Genomic DNA, 22,280 nt, shown 5'->3' with positions numbered 1-22,280 from the left:
AATAATGTTACTGCCACTATGTTGGATGAACAAATGACCAAAATAAACTTTGTAGATCTTGAGAAGTTATGAAATTTTGTAGTTGGCAACATTTTGATTTGAAATCATTTTGTCATGCAAAAACAACGTTTGAATTTGAAAATTTGAAAATTTGAATTTTTCAAAAGACCTCGGATGGAAAAACTTCCTAAATGAAAATTGTAGATCTCCAAAAGTTATGAAACTATGTAGTTGATAACTTTTTGATTTGAAATCATCTTATCATGCAAAACTACGTTTGAATCTCTCAAATTTGAAATTCGAATTTTTCAAACGACCTCGGATGGAAAAACTTCCTAAATGAAAATTGTAGATCTCGAAAAGTTATGAAACTTTGTAGTTGACCACTTTTTGATTTGAATTCATTTAGGGCCTCAAACAAGCAATTTACTCTTAGTTTGCCGAGTGCCTTTTTTCGGGCACTCGGCAAAGATCGAGTTTGCCGAGTGCCTTTGTTTTGGCACTCGGCAAAGAGGAATTTTGTCGTGTGTATTTTTTTTTTTGCCCTCGGTAAATCAGTTTTTTGAATTAATTTTTGAGGCCCTAAATGAATTCAAATGAAAAACTTTTCAACTACAAAGTTGTATAACTTCTCAAGATCTACAAAGTTTATTTTTGTCATTTCTTCATTTGACAAAGCGACAATAACATTTTTCATAAAATCTACATCTCTCATATTAGTTTCATGAAAGTAGAAGAGATATATAAGATTTGTGAATAATGTTACTACCACTATGTTGGATGAACAAATGACCAAAATAAACTTTGTAGATCTTGAGAAGTTATGAAATTTTGTAGTTGGCAACATTTTGATTTGAAATCATTTTGTCATGCAAAAACAACGTTTGAATTTGAAAATTTGAAAATTTGAATTTTTCAAAAGACCTCGGATGGAAAAACTTCTTAAATGAAAATTGTAGATCTCCAAAAGTTATGAAACTATGTAGTTGATAACTTTTTGATTTGAAATCATCTTATCATGCAAAACTACGTTTGAATCTCTCAAATTTGAAATTCGAATTTTTCAAACGACATCGGATGGAAAAACTTCCTAAATGAAAATTGTAGATCTTGAAAAGTTATGAAACTTTATAGTTGACCACTTTTTGATTTGAATTCGTTTAGGGCCTCAAACAAGCAATTTACTCTCGGTTTAATATAATATATGAGGATAAATAACGAATCTAGACACAAGTGGTAGTTAGTGCAGTGGTAGAGCCACAGAGACGCTAGGGAGAGGTCGTGAGTTCGAATCCCACCGGCCGCGTTAGCCGTGAATTTTGTGCAAAAAATGCAGCGACTTCAATGGAGGCGGGCGCGCGCTGGTCGGTGGTGGCCTCCCCTGAAAAAAAAATTCAGGTTTTTTTGCTATTATTTTTGGGTTTTTTCGCATTTTTATTTTGCCGAGTGTTTTTTCGGCACTCGGCGAAGTCTTTGCCGAGTGCCCGACAAAAAACACTCGGCAAAGTCTGTTTGCCGACTAAAATTCGCCGAGTGTCGTTTGCCGAGTGTCGACACTCGGCAAACCCTTTGCCAAGGGTTTTTTAGGCTTTAACCTCCTGATTCCCGTAGTGAGGGGGCTTCTACAGTGGTGTTGGTACCTAGCTCTTCGGACTAGAAGATAGAGTTTCTGGAAGAGGTGTTTCCTGAAGACAGTGTCGATGCTAGGCTGGTGTACCCCTGGTCGGCTGCCTGCGGGGATGAAGACCCTGCTTCGCTAGAATTTTGATGTAATTTCTGTTTAGACCCTCTGGTCATTTTATAATAAGTTATCGTTTTTATAATAAACATTGCTCTGTATCACTATACTTGTCATTGCATGTATGAATAAACAGAACCTAACATACATGTGATGTGCATTCGATTTTGTCCTTAAAATCGGGTGTGACACTATATTAACCTCATTTCTCTAATCCTCTTTCCATGCAAGGATTAAGCATATATTATTTACTCAGTGGTTTACCAGCTAATTCACGCCGCGCGCGAGGGCACACGCAATGTACTAGTATTTCTATATATGTAAAGTAGATCTGCGTGCGCAGATTAGCTAGGCTGAAGAATCTCAACCTGCCAAAGAATCTCCATGTAATGGTTTGGTCTGGTCTGGTGCCCCGGGCCCCGGCCCAACAAATTAAAGAAACCCTGCGCCATCGCGTCGCGCGCTAGCTTTCTGTTTGTCGGAGACCACTGCTGTGAACCAGCCATCATCCCCTTCGCCAAAGTAAAGACAAATTAGTCCAGCCACCATCCCCATCGCCAAATTAAAGTACAGACAGATTCAACCAGCCAGGCCAGCCATTGCGGCTGATCTGATCGATGGGGCGTTGCCGTTGCTTCCCGGTTGCGTTGGGAAAGCTAATCGGCTTGGAACCGGAAGACGACGACAACGTCGTCGAAAGGCCGGAAGACGACGACAACGTCGTCGAAAGGCCGGAAGAGCTCATCAATCACTACGTGAGGCTTATGACGGCCACAGCCAACATTACAAGCGGTCTTGGGACGCTGGCGTTGCTGTGGTCCACCGTCGTCCTCCTCGGAGGCTTCGTCACCGTTCTGGGGATGAAGGACTTTTGGACTCTCACCCTACTCAGCTTCCTACTGGCGTGCAGGTATGCATGTACCAAATCTTGTTTTGCCATGCATCTCCGATCCTCTCTGGAACTTAACACTGCACGTATGGCACTCTTATTGTCCTTAATTTTCCCTTTCTTCTCGTACATCCTATCAATTCTTCTACCTTGTTTCTTTAATTATTGTTACATATGAATGAAAAATAATTGAGGGGCTCACATATATACCTTACTATATACTTAGTTGAATTTCCCGAACGTTGCTGGGGTGGTTAGAGAGTAACTAATTTTAACTTATATTGTTGATGATTGCATTGGTTCAAATATATATTAATATAGATTTCAAAGTGCAAGTTATGTAAGGAAATATATATAGGGAAAGCTATTTAGCACACAACAGTGGATCGGACATGTTTTATGGTGTCGGCCGTCGGGTGAAGAAAGTTAATGGGCACAGAACTGGATCGATTTAGTATTATGACCAATGAGAATTGAGAAGGTGTGGTGCATTTGTTCGGAAAGGTACCCACGTAAACTAAAGGAACCGACGCCTATGTTACTGGCAACTTTTCTTTTTCTTTTCTTATCATTTTTTGTTTTTCTATATACTAGCAAACGTGTCTTAGAATCAGACTTCGTATCAATCATCGATAGACGTGAGTTGTAACTCATACGAGCACGGGTCATATGAGTCCGGGTTCACATACGAGACAGTTTGGGAAGTAAAAAAGTGGGACAAAAGAAACTCTTAACTGTCTAATAGTTAGGGGGAGATGAAAAAAATAGGATGAAATTTTGGCTCTTTAATATTACATGTAGATAGATATATCCATGAATGAAACAAATAACATGGGAAAACTTACAGCGAGGATGAACCGTGCATATGCGTGAGTAGTCTATGCAACATTCAACGTTGATGCTATTCCTCATTGTTAGGCCTTCTCCTCACTATTAAGAGAAACATTATGCTAGCGCTTGTATTCCAGAGCTTTAACCACAATGATGTGCGCAGAGATACTTTCCCATGTTAACCTTAATTCCTTACAAAGCCTAATACCATATAAGAAGTGGTGTAAGTGACGAATACGTGATTGTGCCAATTCTATTTGTTGGAAAGCAAGCGTGTGAAAGCGAGAGAAATGGATGGAACTTGTGATTGTATTGATTGATGAACAGTAAATTTGTGTGTATAGAACTACTGCTCTGCAGCTGGTTATAGAATAACTTATTCTATGGCCACTTTGAGTTACGATAATTACTATGCTAATTTATGAGATTACAGTAACTCCTTAGCTACATGATTTACTATAACGTTAAGGTAAATAACTCCATGTGTTATAGTAACACAACTATCGTAAATATGTATTCACTTTATCGTAAATTAGTTTAAAAATTAGGTGGCTATAGAATAACTTATTCTGTACAGAGAAATAGTTCATTTGTTAGTGACACAAGTATATATATATATATACACGTGCGGTAGTGCTATTCTACACCTTAGGCCACAGCCGTGGAGATCTAGATGTGAGTTGAGAGAAAATACAAGGATAGAAAAATGACGGATAGACAGGGTGTCAGAGTTATTTATTTGTTGCAAAATTTGGAAGGATAGGAACGTGAATGGCGTAAACTAAATAGAAAAAAATTCCGTTCACCCGCCATAAGTATCTAGTACTACGTTGATTGATGGTTTTACTGTTGCAATGCATTAGACTATCATAGTTGCAGCATGGCATACTACAACATAAGGTTCATCTATCGTATGCCGCGCTGACCAAAGTGCAAATTTGATACTATTCCACAGGGTGGTTGACAATTATGACAAGGAGTTTAAGAGAGGGATTTATACGGAAGAGGACAAAATCATGAGTTTTATCAGGCGTCAGAAATGGATCGATGAGGCCACGGCCATGGGTCAAAGATTCATGCTGGGTATGGCGTTCTTACCCAAGTATATTTTGTTGACCTGCCTTTTGCTACTGTCCTTCAATGTTGCGCCGTTTGTGAGCCTGGGGATCTCAGTGTGGCGTCTTGTACGACGAGATTATGGCGACGCCGGAGGAGATGTTGCCAACAGAGCAAAACTGAATGCCGCACTGGACATCTTCTATGCTCTAGCTCTGTTGCAGAGTCTATTCGTCCTGTACTGGGGTACCCTTCAAGTGATGTTAGAGTCGTCAGTTTGGGAAGTCACGGCTGTGACGAGGAAACAATATGGAGATGAAGAATGGAGTTTAACGCTAGTTGATATGTACCGTTCAGAAACAATAAGGAAGTTTAGGAAGGACGGGGAGCTGCCCGGCAATTGGAACTTCATCACCTACGGCGTTGAGTTGCTCCAGTCTGCATCTGGGGACGATGACCACCGATGGGGAGCAAGGATACTAGACAAGCTGATCTCTGGCAAGGATAAATCTGTAAGGCAGGAGCTGCTATCTTCCAGGCTCTCTATTCAGAATCTGATGGGCATGATTGGTCGTCGGAGAGGCGCAGCTGATGGTGACATGGAGAACAGAGAACGCGCCACAACCATTGTTGCACACCTTGCCAGTGACCTCCATATAACAAGCTTCCCGGGTACATTGCAGTGCATTTGTTCCCTACTTGAAAGCACTAGCAGCTGTGACTGTGAACCAAAGTTGCATGCCTGTCCGTCGGGAAATCCTGATGAACAGGCGACACTGCCTACCGATGAAAATGATCATCAGCATGGGTCACTGGAAACATCCGAGCATCAAGACGATGGTACCCACATGGACATGGTAGCGCCAACCATCACAGACCAAACTGACGAGGAACGACAAGCAGTCGTCGTCAGTTCATCATCTTCCGGGTTAGCCGCCAAGAGGAAAACAAAACAGATTAAGAAAGACCTTGAGGATGATCTCATCACCAGGCTCCTGCAACTAGGCAAGGAGCTGAAGAAATATTCTGAATCCAAGTACCGCCGCTCCTATAAATCTAGAGGAGCCAAAGAGCTGATTTCTCAGGGCCTCCTGATTCTTGAGAGGCTCACACAGGACCAAGGGAACTGCACAGAGATAAGTAAGGACCAAAGGCTCCTATCTAAGATCACGTCACCACTGATGAGAAGCGCAAGCCATGGCGACTTCCTCACCAAGCTGAGCGACAACACAACGGTTGAAATGCTAAGCAAGTCACTCACAGTGCTGAGCAGGCTACTTACCGGTCCTGGAGATGACGTAACAAGGCTGCACCAGAAGCTGGCGAGTAACACAGAAGCTGTCAGCAATCTGATGGGTATCTTGGAGAATGACAGTGAAGGTGCCCAGAAACTGCATGAACAAGCCCTGGAGATCCTGACAGAGTTAGCATTCGATGATTCTTTCAAAGAACTGGATTTTAACAAGCTTTTCAAGGCCCTGCTACGTATCTTCCTCGAGAAAGAGACCAACAATATTACAAAGCAAGAGCCCAGCAATAATGCTACATCTCAAGTGGAACAAGCGGACACAGAGAGAGCACCCAAACTGAGGGGAAATGCAGGGGAAGCACTGGCCAGACTGCTTCCTGTTCGCGCTGCAAGAGGTATAATTTCCAAGCAAGAGGCGATCGACTTATTGAACAAGGTAACTCGCAACCTTTGCCTCTGCATCGCTTGTTATCTTGTTTGCAGTTTCTGAGATGTCACTTAAGCATATTATTTCTATAGGTTCCAAATACTTTCCCCCACCGTTCATACGCTGATACGCATTTAGTGTGTTTGGGTCGACATTATCCCTTCCGATCCCAAACATACACCATTTTACTAAGATAAATCCATCCGTTCCAAATTATAGGTCGTTTTGAGTTTTCTGAGTTCATAGATTTTGTTACGTATCTAGATATAGATTATGTCTAGGTACATAATAAAACCTATATATGTAGAAAGTTAAAACGATTTATAAATTGGAATGGAGGGAGTACTCTGCGATATAGGTTGTTTTCTAGGCAATTTGGTCATCGATAACCATTTAAGCTGCTACCTGATATTGGCATCAGATACACTACACTAGTTCATGAAACCATACTCTCGCACGGCCGGTAGAATCTTAGGAGATATAAACATTAGATATCATTTTTTAATACCTCTGACTAATTAAAAATACTTGTATTAATCTGCATGTTTTTTCTCTTATGTCATTTTGTAACACAAGACATAATAGATAATTTGTACTCTCTAACTAGTTATGATAAACTTATCAATTCCTAATCAATATTTTTTCATCTATATCTATTTTTTTATTTTACACGGCACCTCTGAGCATGAATTTAGTTATAACCTTAACTTAAATAATGGTGGCTCTTATTTCAGCACATATCTTATGACATCATGAATTTAAATTTTAATTATCAAATTTAATCTATACATATTTTTTATCCTCAAGTTAAGTTAATACTTGTATCCTTATTGTATCTTTTATTATGTTCTTTAGTATTTTTAAAATAAGGTTTTAGATCATAGATTACACTCTTGAGTACTAAGATGGTATAACATTGCTCAAGATTAGTGGTAGAGCTTGAAGTGAGATTTAGAATAATGTTGCAGTGCTAAAATTAAGAGGATATTAATTTAAGTCTTATAATGACTTGTTATTCCAAAGAAATCTCAAATGCCAAGAAGATTATAGCCACCTGTAGTCCGCATTAACCTCTCCACTTCTCCAGATGTTTGAATTTTCTTATGAAGGAATTATATGTGCAGTAATAGTTATAACATCAATAAAGATATGTCAAATATTTTAGTTAAAATGTAAAAATAGATCTAAATTTCTATGGCTATTAATATTGTTTTAAACACTTCGTTGGTATCATTAGTATATTAGTAGTATATATTAGGGGTTTATTTTGAATTATGTTTCATAATGGCAGGTGTAGGCAATTTAGATGAAAATCTAGGGGGTTATGACATAGATGGGTAATTTATATACAAATTTAGAGCGTTCTTGAAATTATCTTTCATAATAGCAGAGGAGGGTAATTTTGATACAAATTTGGGTTTTACTTAATGTATTTTTTCATAATGGTAAATGTGAGTATTTTTTATAAAACAGAATAGATGTAATGGTTATCATTAGCGACAATGATTAGATTGCACTAAATTAAAGACCAGATGTATTTTATTATTGCGATAATTTCTAGCCGCTTCCGGTGAGAATTAACATAGAGGCTCTGTTAGGACCTCTAGTTAGTAATAGTAGTATGCATACGAAACTACAAGGGTCATCTTAATTTGTTCAAATAATCCATTAACTCCTCTCAATAATTTACGTACAGATAAAATGTCATGCTTGTTTCACTAGAGATGAATTGAATCAATCTGTATCATGTATGATACGATCGTAGTATTGCTGATCATTTGTATTAAATTATGTTTCTTGCAGGTTCTCCATAAAATACTATCTAGTAAAATGGGAACAACTGCAGATGCGGTAGAGATTGTCGTAGAAAACCAGCCCCAAGAAGATGCAGACACTGACAGTGTACAGCCTCCCATTCAGGAAAATGAAAAGCAATCTGAAGAAAGAAAATTTATGGCAGACATGTTATCCCTCGCCGTGGTGATATGCAACGAAAATATGATCAGTAAAGAAGATTTTGCTTGTGCCACCCCTCGAGATGGAGCAGTGGCAAAGAAGCTCAAGGAAATATTACAAGTAAACAAACAGAGCACGGCTCAGTGTCTGAGGATAGTGAAGCTTACCTGCCAGGTGGTTATAGTCATGATTGAAGTGAAACCCAGCTGCATCGCACATTTCAATGAACACAATTTCAAGGGAACACTGGCCGAGGCATTGGAAACCATGTCGGAGGTTGATGACTTCATGCTCTTTGCTGGGAATGAATGTGAGGTGATCAAGCCTGCGAGGTCTCTTACTTCTCTTGTGAAGGAAGCACATGAACTCCTGAAGACAGCACAAGAACAGGGTAATTGGTATGTCTGAATGATCAAGGGGACATCGTTAAGTATATATATTATTGTTATCAATATCTGAATGGAACCTGGACGTGCATATCGTGCTTCTGAAACCCTCCGGTGCCTAATAGATTGGTTCTGGGTTTGATGTGCGTAGGTATTTGTTTGAGGCGAGCTCCCTCTTATTTATAGTACTGTGGATCCGGGGCCGATCCAAAAAAGACTTGCCTAATATATTAGGCACTAGTTTTTGTGGATTTATTACTTGTGTACCAAGTTAACATGTTGGCTGAGATCACGTTCGAACATGCATGTACTTGTTAGCTGAGACGATCTCATTCTCAATTTCTGTTTCTTTTGACATGTTTGCTTCAGTTCTCCACAGACATTACAAGGGCACGGTGTCACCACTCTTTATTGAAGGCTAGTTGCTATTAGGCGAAACGAAATTGTGCTGGTCTGTCCTTCAAGAATGACTGGGCGTCGAGCCGTTGAGCAGACCGTGGATACATCAGACATCTTGAACCTAATAAGTGAATCGAAAGTGAACGGGTCAACAGGTGCTGAAGATTTCACCTCTTGGTTACACACAGAAAGAGGCACATCACTCAGCTTCAAGTGTTCTTCGTGCTATCAGTTCTCCTGCACGCGGTTCAGGTCGTCTTGGGCTGGCGGCGGCGGTGCTCTACAAATGCATACATCAAGCACTCGCTCTGGCTGGCCTACACCATCAACACCCCTCTTGTGATCTATACTCTTGGGCTTGCACGGTCGTTTCCGCCTTCTGCCGCGAGCCAGTTGCTTCAGCGTGTGCTTTTCCGTTCGTCATGGCCCTGGGGAGCACCAACTCCATGACAGCCTACAGTGTTGACGACAACAAGCAGTACATGAGGCACTTCATCCAGCAGCTTCTTCGTGTGCTCAGCCTCTTCGCCATGTGGAGAGCTAACGAAACGATTCTTACAAGCTCCAGTTTCCTTGTGCCCCTCTTGTATCTATTCTTGACTGCTTTGTTGCTCTCAGTGAATGGGGGGAAGATTTACGCAAGCATGACTGCGAGCAGTTTCCTGGACAAACAAAGCAGATATGTTCAACTTCACATGAAGAGTGAGCACACGAAATCAACCAACTATAATCCTGTTACCCTGCATGGTTACAAATACCCATTCTACGAGGACTATTATGACCACGAAGACACAATAATTACGCTAGACAGGATCTGGTGCTCTAATGAAGGCCCATTAGGCACAAGTGATGGCCAACAGCTGAAGGAGGCATGCCTTTCGTTTTCCTTGTTTCGGCTGTTGAGGCGCCGTTTCTTTGGGCTTGCTTGTCCAGAAGCCAAAGCCAAGATTAAGAAAACTTGTCACCTTGTTTTCAAAGGATTGCTACGTGCAGAGGAAAACTATGAAGCTGCATATAGGGTGATTGAGGCAGAGCTGGCTTTTGCACATGATCACTTCTTCACCAGCTGCGCTTCATTCTACTGAGCATTGCTAAATCTGTTATATATCCTGTCACAATACTGAGTTCGATCAAGGACTTCATCCACAGTAAAAACAAGAGCAGTGACTCAACGGGGACAGTAATTGGAGGAGGATTTGACACCATCGTTACTGCACTAGTAGTAATTGTAGTGCTTATAGCACTGGAGCTGCTGCAGCTCTATCTTTATTTGTCATCTGATTGGGCTAAGGTAAAGCTTGTTCGCCGGTCTATATATTTTTTTTCTCAGAACAAATAAGACAGCGCTGGTCCATCTTTGGGGCAGACACTTGTTTTGGAATGTTTGGCCTCTTCATTTTTCTTGTACTTGATAGGCATTGCAATAAGCTTCCCAGGATATTGGGATGTTGGCAAAATAAGGTTGGCCAGCACGCATTACTAAAGGATTTGCATGGCCGATCATACATCGCTGATATCATGGGAGGCATGTCTGGGTGTTTCTTTGGTAAGTGTCTTGAGTTCCATCCGGTATTCTCAAGAGGGATCTTAAACTCCTGCATAAAGGGGCCATACCACATTCAGTTGACCATCGAAGTGAAGCTAGCAATTGCCAGAACTCTGAAAAAAGCCAAAAAGCGTCGCCTATCAAATGGAGCATCCTCATTGCAACGGAACAAACAGAGTGAGCTTCGATGGGCATTTGATCACACCAAAACCATGTTGATTTAGCATGTCGCGACAGAATATTGTGATATTGCAACATCAGATGGAAACGAAGTAGATGGTTCAGTTCCCGATTGTACTATTTCCACAACACTATCAAGTTACTGTGCATATCTGATGGCATTTGTCCCAGAGCTGCTGCCTGACGAAGAATTAGATACCAGAATCACATTTCAGGAGGTGTGACTTGAAGCACAAAATATGTTGTCTAAAGACACTACACTGCATGCAAAATACGTGTGGATGAAGCATTATATGGAACAGCAGTCTGATCATGAGCGAATTTTGATTAAAGGGATCCTGCTTGGAAGGAAGCTTGAAGAGACAGGAGATGACATCCGCTGGAAGATACTAGCAGATTTCTAGACTGAGATGATACTATTCATAGCTCCATCACACAATGTAAAAGCTCATATCGAGCACCTGGCAAATGGAGGAGAATTTCAGACTCATCTTTGGGCCTTGCCTTTCCACGCTGGCATTCTAGAGAGAAAAAAGTGTAGAGCTTCGACTGGTGCAAATGGGCTTAGCAGTTTAAGGCCTTGACACCGCCTTTGGCAACGTAATGGGACTCTTGCTTTGCATTTTATGACTGAGCTTAGTGACTTGGTCGGGCCTTTAGATAAAGTGGCATCATGAAATTGCAGAGAAATATGATAATGGGTTGCCCGAAATACACAGGATGTGCCATAGTAATTCCCAGGAAGAAGCTTTGGTGCAGAAGCCACTAAAGTATGCACAGTACTTGGATAGTTTTGTCAGAATGTCAAGATGGCTGTTGAGTTTTCCTTGGGCATTTGCTCCTATTTCACAGTAACCTGTTGCAACGTGCCAAGTCAAAATAACATGCACCTGCAGATTATTGTCCCTTTCCTGGGCGCTGCTTGTGCCAGATTCTGGCTTCATCTCGTCATGCCTGCAAGCCCACAAAAGGTCACCTGCTCCACTGGACAGCAGTGATGATTCCGCATTTGTAAGGAAACCTTGAGTACGTTCAAGGGACTGGAGCAGTGCCTCCTTCACTTCTGCAGGCAACTCTTATCAGTTTCCCAGTCCAAGGTTTTACATGGGAGAACGTACTGAAATAGGATCCACTGGGATTGTAGCGCTCTGATTCAAATAACGAGTACATCCGAAGCTTGTTTTGCCAGTTGCATTCATTTTCTTGACCGAACCAGTAGTAATATTTGTTTGAGATGGATGCACCGATCCGATAATAATATTGCTAGGAGTCTCTTCACAGTTCAGTGCTTGCTGCTCTCTGACAGAGTGACAAGCCAAATACACCCCGTCCGGCTGGCAGAATTTTGGCTGAAACTGGCTGAAAACACTGTTCTGGCTAAATTGTTGTGAGATAAAATCAATGTTCCGGCTGAAAAAAGAAGCCGAACAAGTCGAATATGAGGTAAGCCGAACGGGCCTTTGCCACAAATGGTCGTCCAGTAAACCAGCAGTTGTAGAAATTCAAGCACTGCAAAGGATTCAAACAACAGTAGAGTGATGAATGTTGGAAATAATCCTGTGTCTAGGTTCATAGCATTTACTTTAGCTAAATTTCAGCATGGAGTAATAGGAGTAATAGGCTGATTAGTTGGGTTATATTCTACATTAATTAGGAGGCTATCACAGGGGCGCTGCTAGGGTCCGTGCGAACGGACCGGCCGGCAAATAATATACGCGATGCTTGCAGCGCGAGCAGACTTTTTGGTCAGTGGGCCGTTTCTTTAGTGGGCTGTTTCACTGGCAACATGGCATGCATAGCTTTTTGAAGTAAACAAAATGTTATAGCTGCTAAACCAAGCATCAAAATTAAAATCCGATTGCACCATTGTATTCCTTACAATAAACTCTTCAAAACAAGACCTCACATGGATACATTTAGATAAAATTTTATCGATGAACATTTATCTCATGAAGATAGAACAATTCTTTTATTGAGTACAACGATGTTCTAGGTCCATGATAAAATGTTCCGTCATTATAAAACAAATGTTCTAAGGTAAGGAGAATAGTATTTTACATTTAGGATAAAAAACAATATATGTTCATGTGAATGGTATTATAATATATGTGAAAATAGAAGGAAAATGAACGAGAAAATCTATGAAATATATAGAAATAGATAAATAACTTAACATATCAAAAATAAAAAATAATAATAAAAGATAGAACAAGGCATAAGGGAAGACAAAAATAATAGAAAGGAAAAAAGTCACGTAAAAAGAGGAAAAATAAAGAGAACAACATGCTTACTTGAACAACCTAAAATATACCACAAAACATCTAATAAGGCCATGTGAATATTTTCTCACCACTACAAATGTACATGATTTGTCTCAATTATTAAATATTTATACTATTATAAACCATATCAGACCATCATAGAACATCACAAAACATACATAATATAATATCACATGTATACCACATGAAGATCACAAAAATACATCATAAGACATCACATGTATACTATATAAACATCACAGAATACATCATAAACCATCACATATATATACCACGCGAACATCAAAAAAATATCATAGAACATCACATGTATACTATGTGAGCATAAAAAAATGCATCATAGAACATCACATGTATATCACGTGAACATCCAAAAAATACATCATAGAACATCACATGTATGCTACGTGAACATCACAAAATATATCATTTAACATCACATGTATAACCACGTGAACATCACAAAAAACATCATAGAGCATCACATGTATAATACATGAACATCGCAAAAATACATCATAGAACATCACATGTATATCACGTGAACATCAAAAAATACATCATAGAACATCACATGTATGCTACGTGAACATCACAAAATATATCATTGAACATCACATGTATACCATGTGAACATCATAAAATACATCATAGAACATCACATGTATAACCACGTGAACATCATAAAAACATCATAGAGCATCACATGTATAGTACATGAACATCACAAAAATACATCATGTAACATCACATATATGCGACATCAACATTACAAAATACATCATAGAACATCACATGTATACTACGTGAACATCACAAAATACATCATAGAACATTATTGTATACTACGTGAACATTATAAAATCGCATGGAATACAGAAAAATTAAAAAGTAAACATGAAAAATAAAATAATTAGTTAGAGTAAAATAGAAAAAAAGAAATTAAAAAACCTATAGAAAACATAAAGGCAAAAGAGAAAAAGGAAAAAAAAAGAAAAACAAAAAAGAATAAAACACAAAACAAAAATAAAATAAAACAAACAAATTAATTAATTACATTAAAGTAAAAAAGAAATAAAAGAAAAATAAAGAATATAAAAAATGAAAAGAATAATAATAATTCACTTAAAACAAAATTAATTGAATAAATTGAAGCACGGAAGTAAAAAAAGAAAAAAAAATATAAGAAAGATAAAAATATAGGAAATGAAAAGAATAATAAAAAAATCACATAAAACAAATAATAATAATTTGATGCAGAAAAAATGAATAATAAAAAAGAAAGAAAATAAAATAAAATAAAAAAGAAAAAAGAAAAAAATGAAAAAGATCCAGCTGAGAGAAAAAAAAGAAAATGAAAAATGAAAAGATCCAATGGAGATGTGGACACGTAACTCTTTTGAACCTCCCTCCAGCGGTGTATTGCTATTGGGCCGGAAGAAATAATAAAAAGCCCATAAAAATAGGAGGGAGCGCTGTTCGGCGAGCGTCTTCCGTCCGGTCGTTCGGACGCGAAGAATTCCTCTATCACAGCCTGATTTGTAGCTCACGTTTGGCTATATAAGTAGAAGAGAAAAACAGGAAAGGCTAAGTCTTTCCGGCGACCAAAACCACTTGTGCTCGTGTGTGTTTCTTGTGTGTGAGTTCCTGGTGTCCTGTTAGAGGCATATTTGCCTTTCGATGAAAACATCAGCGGTTGTGGTGGTAGCAACACGAGACCAATTCCTGACACGGAGAATGCTTGGGCGTATACTGTTGCAGTCTACCAGTGATGTTAATAGGATAGGTGCAATGCAGAATTTTAGTTTTAAAACTACAAGAGGTATGATGCCAGATACAAGCAAATTAGGTCGTGCTTATTTTCTAGCATGGTGACCATTAAGATTACTGAAGGGAGTTGTCTTCATGATTCTTCATTTTCTACGAGAGAATTCATCTCGAGGTGGAGTTTGTTGATTTGTGGTCCGAATTACTAACATGCTACATGCACCCACCTTTGGACACTCAAAATTAGCTTGTACTAAATCGATGAGGCATTTCTGTTAGCGTGTTGCATGCATAGCTTTCTTTTAGCCACTCAAGTTTTGAGTTACATTCATGCCTAGCCTATATAATCCTGTTGAATGTCATATGTGTTTCAGCGTTTAACTACACTTGCACTTGCAATTCACTCGGGATGAATTAACCAGTCGTTGTAAATCCATTGCATAAAAATCAGTAACAAAGAATTGTGAAACCGCAGTCACCTAGATCAAGTAAATCCTTATAGGAAGGTGACAAATGAAGCAACATGATAAAAAAAAGTTGTATAGTATCACATATATAGATCAAGTATGTAGCACCCGGTTTTAAGAACAAAACCAGATACACACCATATGTGAGTCTAGAAAGTCAAATCTCATATATACTTACAAATAAGGGTAATATCAAAAGACAATGCCTAATATATAACGTACTTAGTATAAAGAATATAACCTTATACAGCAAACAACGAAAAGACAACTCCGATCTTCGAGTGAAGACTCCAATTCTACATGGACAACTGACTAGTTGATCACAAGCCTAATTTATCCAAACTCTAACAATCTGGTACACATCCAGGATTTTTCCAAAGATTTAAAAAGTAAAGCAAGCGTAAGTACATATCGTACTCAATAAATATAACATAGGGTTCATGAGGCTCGAAAGGCTGACATTGGTTTAATTACGATTAGCTTTTAATGGTCATAATTTTAGCATAGGAGTAGCAACAAGTTTATTCATAAGTCCATATAAACACATGATCAAGTAAACATGAATAATGAATAGCATAAACAATTAACCATTAATGAGTATCTTTATCATCAGTGTTCATCATCATTAACCATTAATGATCATCTATTCCGTAAGGGTTCTAAGGCCGCTCGTGACCGTGAGCACGGCTAATATACCAGTTTAACACTCTACAGAGGTTGTACACTTTCACTATGAGTCATGATTTAGCCTTTCGCCCGAGGTCGCGAGCCTCTTAACCCACTACCAAGGAAGGTCGGCAGGGTTCACAATGAAGCCTTTCAAAGGTTCGTCTAACAAGTTAAGGCTGCTAAGGTTTCTCTATTAATAAGCATGAACGCCCCTCCAAGGAGTGACTAACAAGATACCAAGAAACCAAAGTGCACCCTTTTGGCAGGCCGAGATCATGCCTGTCGGAGCCCCTCTTATGCCATAAAGGTAATCACTAACGAGCTAGAAAATGTCCTCATACTGAGCTAAAGCCAGAGCCATATAGCCCTCACAGCTGTATTGTAAGTCCTGGATGATCACTTATAGATCAGTCCTTAGGGAAATGAATCTAGAGTATTTAGAAAGTAGCTAAACACTCCAGCCCCCTGTTTCCATGTTGCAAAAAGGTCATATTTTAATGTTTATTGCATATACCATTAGTCAAGTTACAAGATCATGGCTTTAGTTGAGCACTAGCATCATACGACCCAATGCATAAACCCATAGGAATCAAGGTACAAGATATCAAATATCTAGGATATTCTTATTGACAATTAAGGTAGACACATGCAGTATGAATTAAATGATTAAAGGTGTATAGGACAATAAGAAAGATCCCATGCTATAATTGCCTTAAACTCTGATCCTTCTTCAAGTCTAAAACTTCAAAGGAACTCCTTGATCAACACGTAAAACTCACCGACTTGACATGATTACAAAACACCACACAAGCATCCATGCAATCATACACGAAGCAAACAATAGATCTAAATTAGAACAGTACACCAATCAAAGAAAACAAATTTAAAATCAAATCTGCTTACGATCACACGGACGCGAAGAGCACGCTAATCAGAGCTACGGTGAAAAAATACATCTACCGATAGATTTGCTTTATACGTGGAAAAGAAAACTATAGGCTTCATTTATTTTAATTATATAAATTCATATATATAAGATATTTTATAAATAATATAAATTGAATTAAGTCAAATTTGGATTTGAATTATAAAACTAAAGTAAAACAAATCATATTTTATTTATAAACTTCAGTTGCATAATTATTATTCAAATTAGAGTTTAAACCTTGAAATTCTAGAAATAGTGACATGATAAACATTGTTACTAACGCGTAGATCTCGTTGCAATGAATCTAGCGCAACTTGAACAAGTCAAATTAGAGCTAAAACAGAGAAGATATGAATTAAACAAGATTTCCTTTAATAAAATAATAGATTAAATCTAACCTTGAATTTTAAAAGTTGAAAACATATTTAACAATAGTATGAACATGTAGATTATGGAATTACGAATCTAACGCAATTTGAACGGGTCAAATCGGAGTTAAAACGATAAAGTTATAGCCTAAATAAATCTAGTGGCAAGTCTAGGCGGCAGTGCCATGGCCAGAGCGGGCGGTCAGGATCTCCACCGTTGGATTAGATTCGAGCGGTCTGGATTAGAAACAGGGAGAGAGAGAGAGCTGGCCGGCCAGCGGCGAGTCCAGGCGGCGGCGCCATGGCTGGAGCGGGCGACGCTCATGAGATACGACCTATAGACCACGACGAAACAAAATGAAGACACCGGGAGAAAGAGGAGATGATGGCGAGCTCACCTATGGTATTCTCGATGGCAGAAGAGGCATGGAGACGACGCGCGGCTTGGTGGGGCAACGGCGAACGGCGACGCTTGGTTTCGGCTCGGCGGCGGCGCTACGAGCTCGAGACGAAGCAGCTTCGGCAACTTGAGGGGAGGAGGCACGGTGGGGGCTATTTATGGCCGGAAAGCATCATGGGGCGCAAGGCAAGGCGTGGAGACGTGGCGGCGGCGGACACTCGGCGGCGACGGCGGAGTCCGCGTAGGGCACGCGCGAGGAAGACGACGACGTGGACACTGACAAGAGGGTCCCACTTGTCGGCGACTGCGCGGGAGAGAGGGAAAGCGACGCAGCGCTGCAGCTGGGCGTGCGAGGCTTAGGCCGGCCGGTTATAGAGAGAGGGAAGCGGGCCATGCGGGGAAGAAAATGGGCCGCAGCGACGCAGTGCTGGTGCTGCTGGGCCGAACGCGGAAGAGAAGCGGGAACAGGCCGGGCTGAGGGAGAAAGCAGGCCTTCTGGCCAGATTGAGAGAGGGAGTGTTTTCCATTTTCCTATTTCCCTTTTTCAATCCAAATTCAAATATGATCCAAATCAAATTCAAATATAGTTTCCAATATACTTTTCCATTCAAATGAAAGTGAACAAATTTTGGTAAGTTTTCCAGAAATAAAATTTTCAACTTTTTAAATTTTTTTATTTTCAAATTTTCTTTTCTTTTATTTCCAAGCCATGTTTAATTTATTTCCAAAAGCACTCAACCAAATAAATCAAATGCACCAGCATGTATGCACATCCATGTTGCTGCTCCTATGGTGAATTTTAATTTAATGAAAAATATTCTTTCTCCTATATTTTATGTGCACAAAAATTCATAAATAAATCATTTTAATCCTATTTTCAAAAGTGCAAATTTTAGGGTGTTACAAAGTAAATCCTTTTTGCTTTATAGGAATACTAGCTAATATATGTATCATGTCAAGGGAGGTGTACATACCGTGAAATTGTGGTTCAGATCGAAATTGTGGTTCACGTATATAGATCAAGTAAATCCTTTTTGCTTTATAGGAATACCAGCTAATATATGCATCATGTCAAGGGAGGTGTACAAACAGTGAAATTGTTGTTCACATATATAGATCAAATAAATCCTTTTTGCTTTATAGGAAGGTGACAAATTGTGGAAGATTACCTTTGTGCGTTCATGGCCTTTTTTTCTGAAGGAATTTGCACACAAATCAGCATCTCTCATGATTGTGATCATACTTATTTTGCCAGTTGTTTCCTAACATATGAATTATCCTATTGGTATTGAAAGCAGGCAGATTCTAGTATAAAAAGTGCATTTTTGCCGGTATTTCCTCAAAATGAAAGGGGAAAAGAACATAGTGCTAAACAAAGTTGTGTTATATAAAAATCAGTAACAGACAAAGAATTGTGAAACCGCAGTCACCTAGACCAAGTAAATCCTTATAGGAAGGTGACAATCAAACAACATGATAAAAAAAAGTTGTGTTGCATACTAGCACAAATGGAAAGGTGACAATTGTATCACATATACACATCAAGTAAATCATTTTGGTTTATAGAAATAGCAGCTAATATATGTAGCGTTTCCAGGGAGGTGTACTGTGTACATACCGTGAAATGGTGGTTCAGATCGAAATGAAGGTTTGGAGATGCAATGTAGCATCAGCATCATCAGAAGCAAGATGCATGATCCTTATAGCAAGGAGACGGATTTCTTGTACCAAGGGTATTAACGTCGACCTGTGTCAGATTGCCGGCATGTGCATTTGTCCTTTTTAGTAGAGGGAGCGTGCTGACTCCACAACGTAATTAACACCAGCAGAAACAATATGAGCACTGTCCAAGAGATGTGAACAGAGAACGCATTGCTTTTAATCGGATTCTTCAGATCGGCCATCCCAGTCACTACTGAAAATTAATCGAAATAACCTACAACGCTAGGGGGAAAAGAACCTGAAATCATACTGCAATTTGGATGGGTACGTTCGGACTGCATCTCTGTTGTAAGCATGTTTTTTTTTTGGTCATGTCAAGCATAGATCGAAACACACGCAACGGAATCAAGTAATTTCACCTCCATTTCCATACTAGTGAGTGGAGGGACAAGGACCCAGATCGAATTCGATACTACTCGGCTGTGCAATGCAGCCGAGTACAGTCTGAAGTCTGAACTCTGCAGGGGAATCGAAGTCGGTTCAGATCAGATCTGCTGAGGCTACAAGGCTTCCTTACTCCTACGACGCATCTCAAGTGTGAGGCGAGGCGATACACTGTACTCACCTTGTTCGATTCGACCCAACGCGGCGAGGGAGAAGCCGGCATACCGGGGACGGACGGACTCCACCGAGGCGGGCGGAGGGCTACTCGCTGCGGCAGCCACATCCGCCCGTTTGGGCACGCGCGACGAGGAGGCCGGCAAGGGACGCTACCTCGGGCTCTGTGCCACCAACGGACTTGCTATGTCGCGCTTGCCGGCGACGGCGACGGCGACGGCGAGGGTCTCCCATCCCATCTGAAAGTGGGTTTGGGCCGTTATGAAGGCAGGCTTCTTTGTCATGGCCTCATGGGCTGTGTAGCTTGGTTAACATTTCCATTATTTTGTTGACAGCTTCAAAAATCCAAGCAAAAAAACTAAACGGCACGTGAATTTGGGCTGTGTTTTGTGACATGCGGTGGTGGTTTTGGACCATCGTGCGATTGGACTGTGTTTGTTTGGTATGAACTGCGTTTAACTTAGAGATAATGATGGGCCCAGACTTGGGGTGGGTTCGATCACCAGCAAGAATAAAAGGCGTTTCTAAGAAGGAGAACAAGGGGTGCAGTGCAGCTCATTCCTTGGGTAGGCCCAAAAAAACACGCAAGGTTTGTTCAAATCTTAAATAAAACTATATAGGCATTAGGACTTTAAAAATAATTTATTTGCTTAAAAAACATGTCGCTTAGAACAAAGTTTGTTCAAATCTTAAAACCTATATAAACATCAAGAATCTAAAAATCTTGTATTAGATTAGAAGAATGCAACTTATATGTGTAGATTTGTATCAAATACACTTGCAGAATCTCACACAAATGAAGGTTTTAAGAATACATTTCATAAGAAATTAGTGGTTAAATATATGCATTTAAAACTGTGTAAAGCTAAATGTGACGACTATTTTTGACCGGAGGGAGCAGTACGCAATGTACATGCAGTAGCAGTGGTGGGTGAAATGGAGCTTGGATGTTATCATTCACCGGATATTGTCAAAGCCTGTACAAAGATGAAGGACTCCATGTCTTCTTTGAAAACGATGTCCCTCAACCCTTTGGCTGCCTCTAAACTCCGAGTATTCTGCTTATATTATTATTATTAAGGACTAGTTTGATAGTGCTCCGGCTTGTCATGTGGAACAGCTTCTCTAGTGGAGCTAAAGCTATTTTGTGAGAACGTTTGACAAAAATGACTCCAGTAACAGTTTGATAATAATTTATGTTAGGTTTTTGACGAGGTTAGAAACCCCACTTTTTCAGCTCTACCACCATGACATTCAAGCCCAAAGTTTCACAGCCTCACAGGATCGAAAGTAATTAGTAGCAGTATACTACTAGTCTCTCCTATGTTTTCGTAACATAATGAAGCGCAGTTCTCCTATGTTTTCAAGGAAAAAAAGATATACTACTTGTCGGGTTTATAAACTCGGGGTCCCCAATGGACCCGCTTCCCTGCAAAAACTCGACCCAGTAGACAGCGTAGCAACGATACACGCCTCCCGGGCCGGCCCATATACAAAATGACAGGTCGGGAGAACGATCCGGTCTCCGACCGGAAGGCCTGGCCAAGGTGGGGATGTGGTCCGACTCCGACCTCCTTTTCCGACCGGAGATACGCCGGACCTCTGTTCGCGATTCTTCCCCGACCGACGCGGTCGGGGCTGACTGGGAACTACCGACCGGGGACGCCCGCTCGGTAAGGGCCCAGGGATCAGGCGGAGCAGATACGGTAAGGCACTCAAGTCAACCGTAATACCAAGGACCGTACCCTACCGTCCTCTGCGCGCCTTCAGGATGGTACCACCAGGCCTTGCCAGACGGGCACTATGCAACCTTCCAGGCGTGTCAGAGCACCAACAGTATTGTAGGCATCGACGTTTGCCAGATGAGGCTAACACGGTAGAGCCTACCACATACATCTGGCACAAACAGTATTATGGGCGCCGACGACCGTCTCGTACTCGACAGCGTGGGCAACAAGACTAGGTAGCACACGTATACATTCTCTCTTTTTCTTTGACTTGTAAGGCCATCCCTTTCAGCTATAAAAGGGGATCACCTCTAAACCCTGCAAAGCAAGAAGCAAACACGTTGAAACAACCAGCGAGATACCAAGGAGTCAAGGACAAATGCTAAAAATATAGAAAACTTACCTCTGTGATGCAGGGTAGGTCAACTGTAACTACCTGATGGACAGACTCGACCCGCTCCAAGGCCTCCTTGAGACTAGCCTTGGTTTGGGCGAGATCGGACTCCATTGCGAGTCCTCTCTCTCCAAGTATGTCCCAGAGCTACACCTCCTCCTCATCTCGAAGGATGAACCGAGCCTTCCTTGGGTCACCAGGGCAGGGCCACACCAGGTCGTGGGTCGCCCCCAACCCGCTGGAAGGCCCAGCCGATGACCAGACCACCGCCAGCTCCTACGACGACGGGATCGCTGGCGGCTCCACCCTAGCACCTGCCTCGCCGGGGGAGGGGGTCTCCA

The 22,280-nt window shown here is 40.5% G+C and overlaps 1 protein-coding gene and 1 pseudogene across 1 annotated transcript; both read left to right on the top strand.

Annotated features, from left to right (window-relative positions):
- Positions 1-2,355: 2,355 nt before the first annotated feature.
- Positions 2,356-8,683, top strand: LOC136543076 (uncharacterized). Its single transcript, XM_066535635.1, has 3 exons — positions 2,356-2,648; positions 4,414-6,199; positions 7,994-8,683. Exons 1-3 carry the CDS (start codon positions 2,356-2,358, stop codon positions 8,552-8,554), a joined length of 2,640 nt encoding a protein of 879 aa, XP_066391732.1. The 3' UTR covers positions 8,555-8,683.
- Positions 8,684-8,998: 315 nt separating this feature from the next.
- LOC136543075 (uncharacterized) lies at positions 8,999-11,241 on the top strand (annotated as a pseudogene).
- The last annotated feature ends 11,039 nt before the right edge of the window (positions 11,242-22,280 follow it).

The sequence above is a fragment of the Miscanthus floridulus genome, chromosome 3 (assembly GCF_019320115.1).
Source record: "Miscanthus floridulus cultivar M001 chromosome 3, ASM1932011v1, whole genome shotgun sequence".
NCBI lineage: Eukaryota > Viridiplantae > Streptophyta > Magnoliopsida > Poales > Poaceae > Miscanthus > Miscanthus floridulus.
The sequence above is the reverse complement of the archived record's forward strand: the minus strand, read 5'-3'. Positions and strand labels throughout refer to the sequence as shown.

Bases quoted from the DNA above. Each gene is read 5' to 3' on its own strand.
- LOC136543076 (XM_066535635.1), top strand. From the start codon at position 2,356: ATGGGGCGTTGCCGTTGCTTCCCGGTTGCGTTGGGAAAGCTAATCGGC. The intron at 2,649-4,413 runs GTATGCATGTAC...ACTATTCCACAG, and splicing joins AGCTTCCTACTGGCGTGCAG to GGTGGTTGACAATTATGACA. The intron at 6,200-7,993 runs GTAACTCGCAAC...TGTTTCTTGCAG, and splicing joins CGATCGACTTATTGAACAAG to GTTCTCCATAAAATACTATC.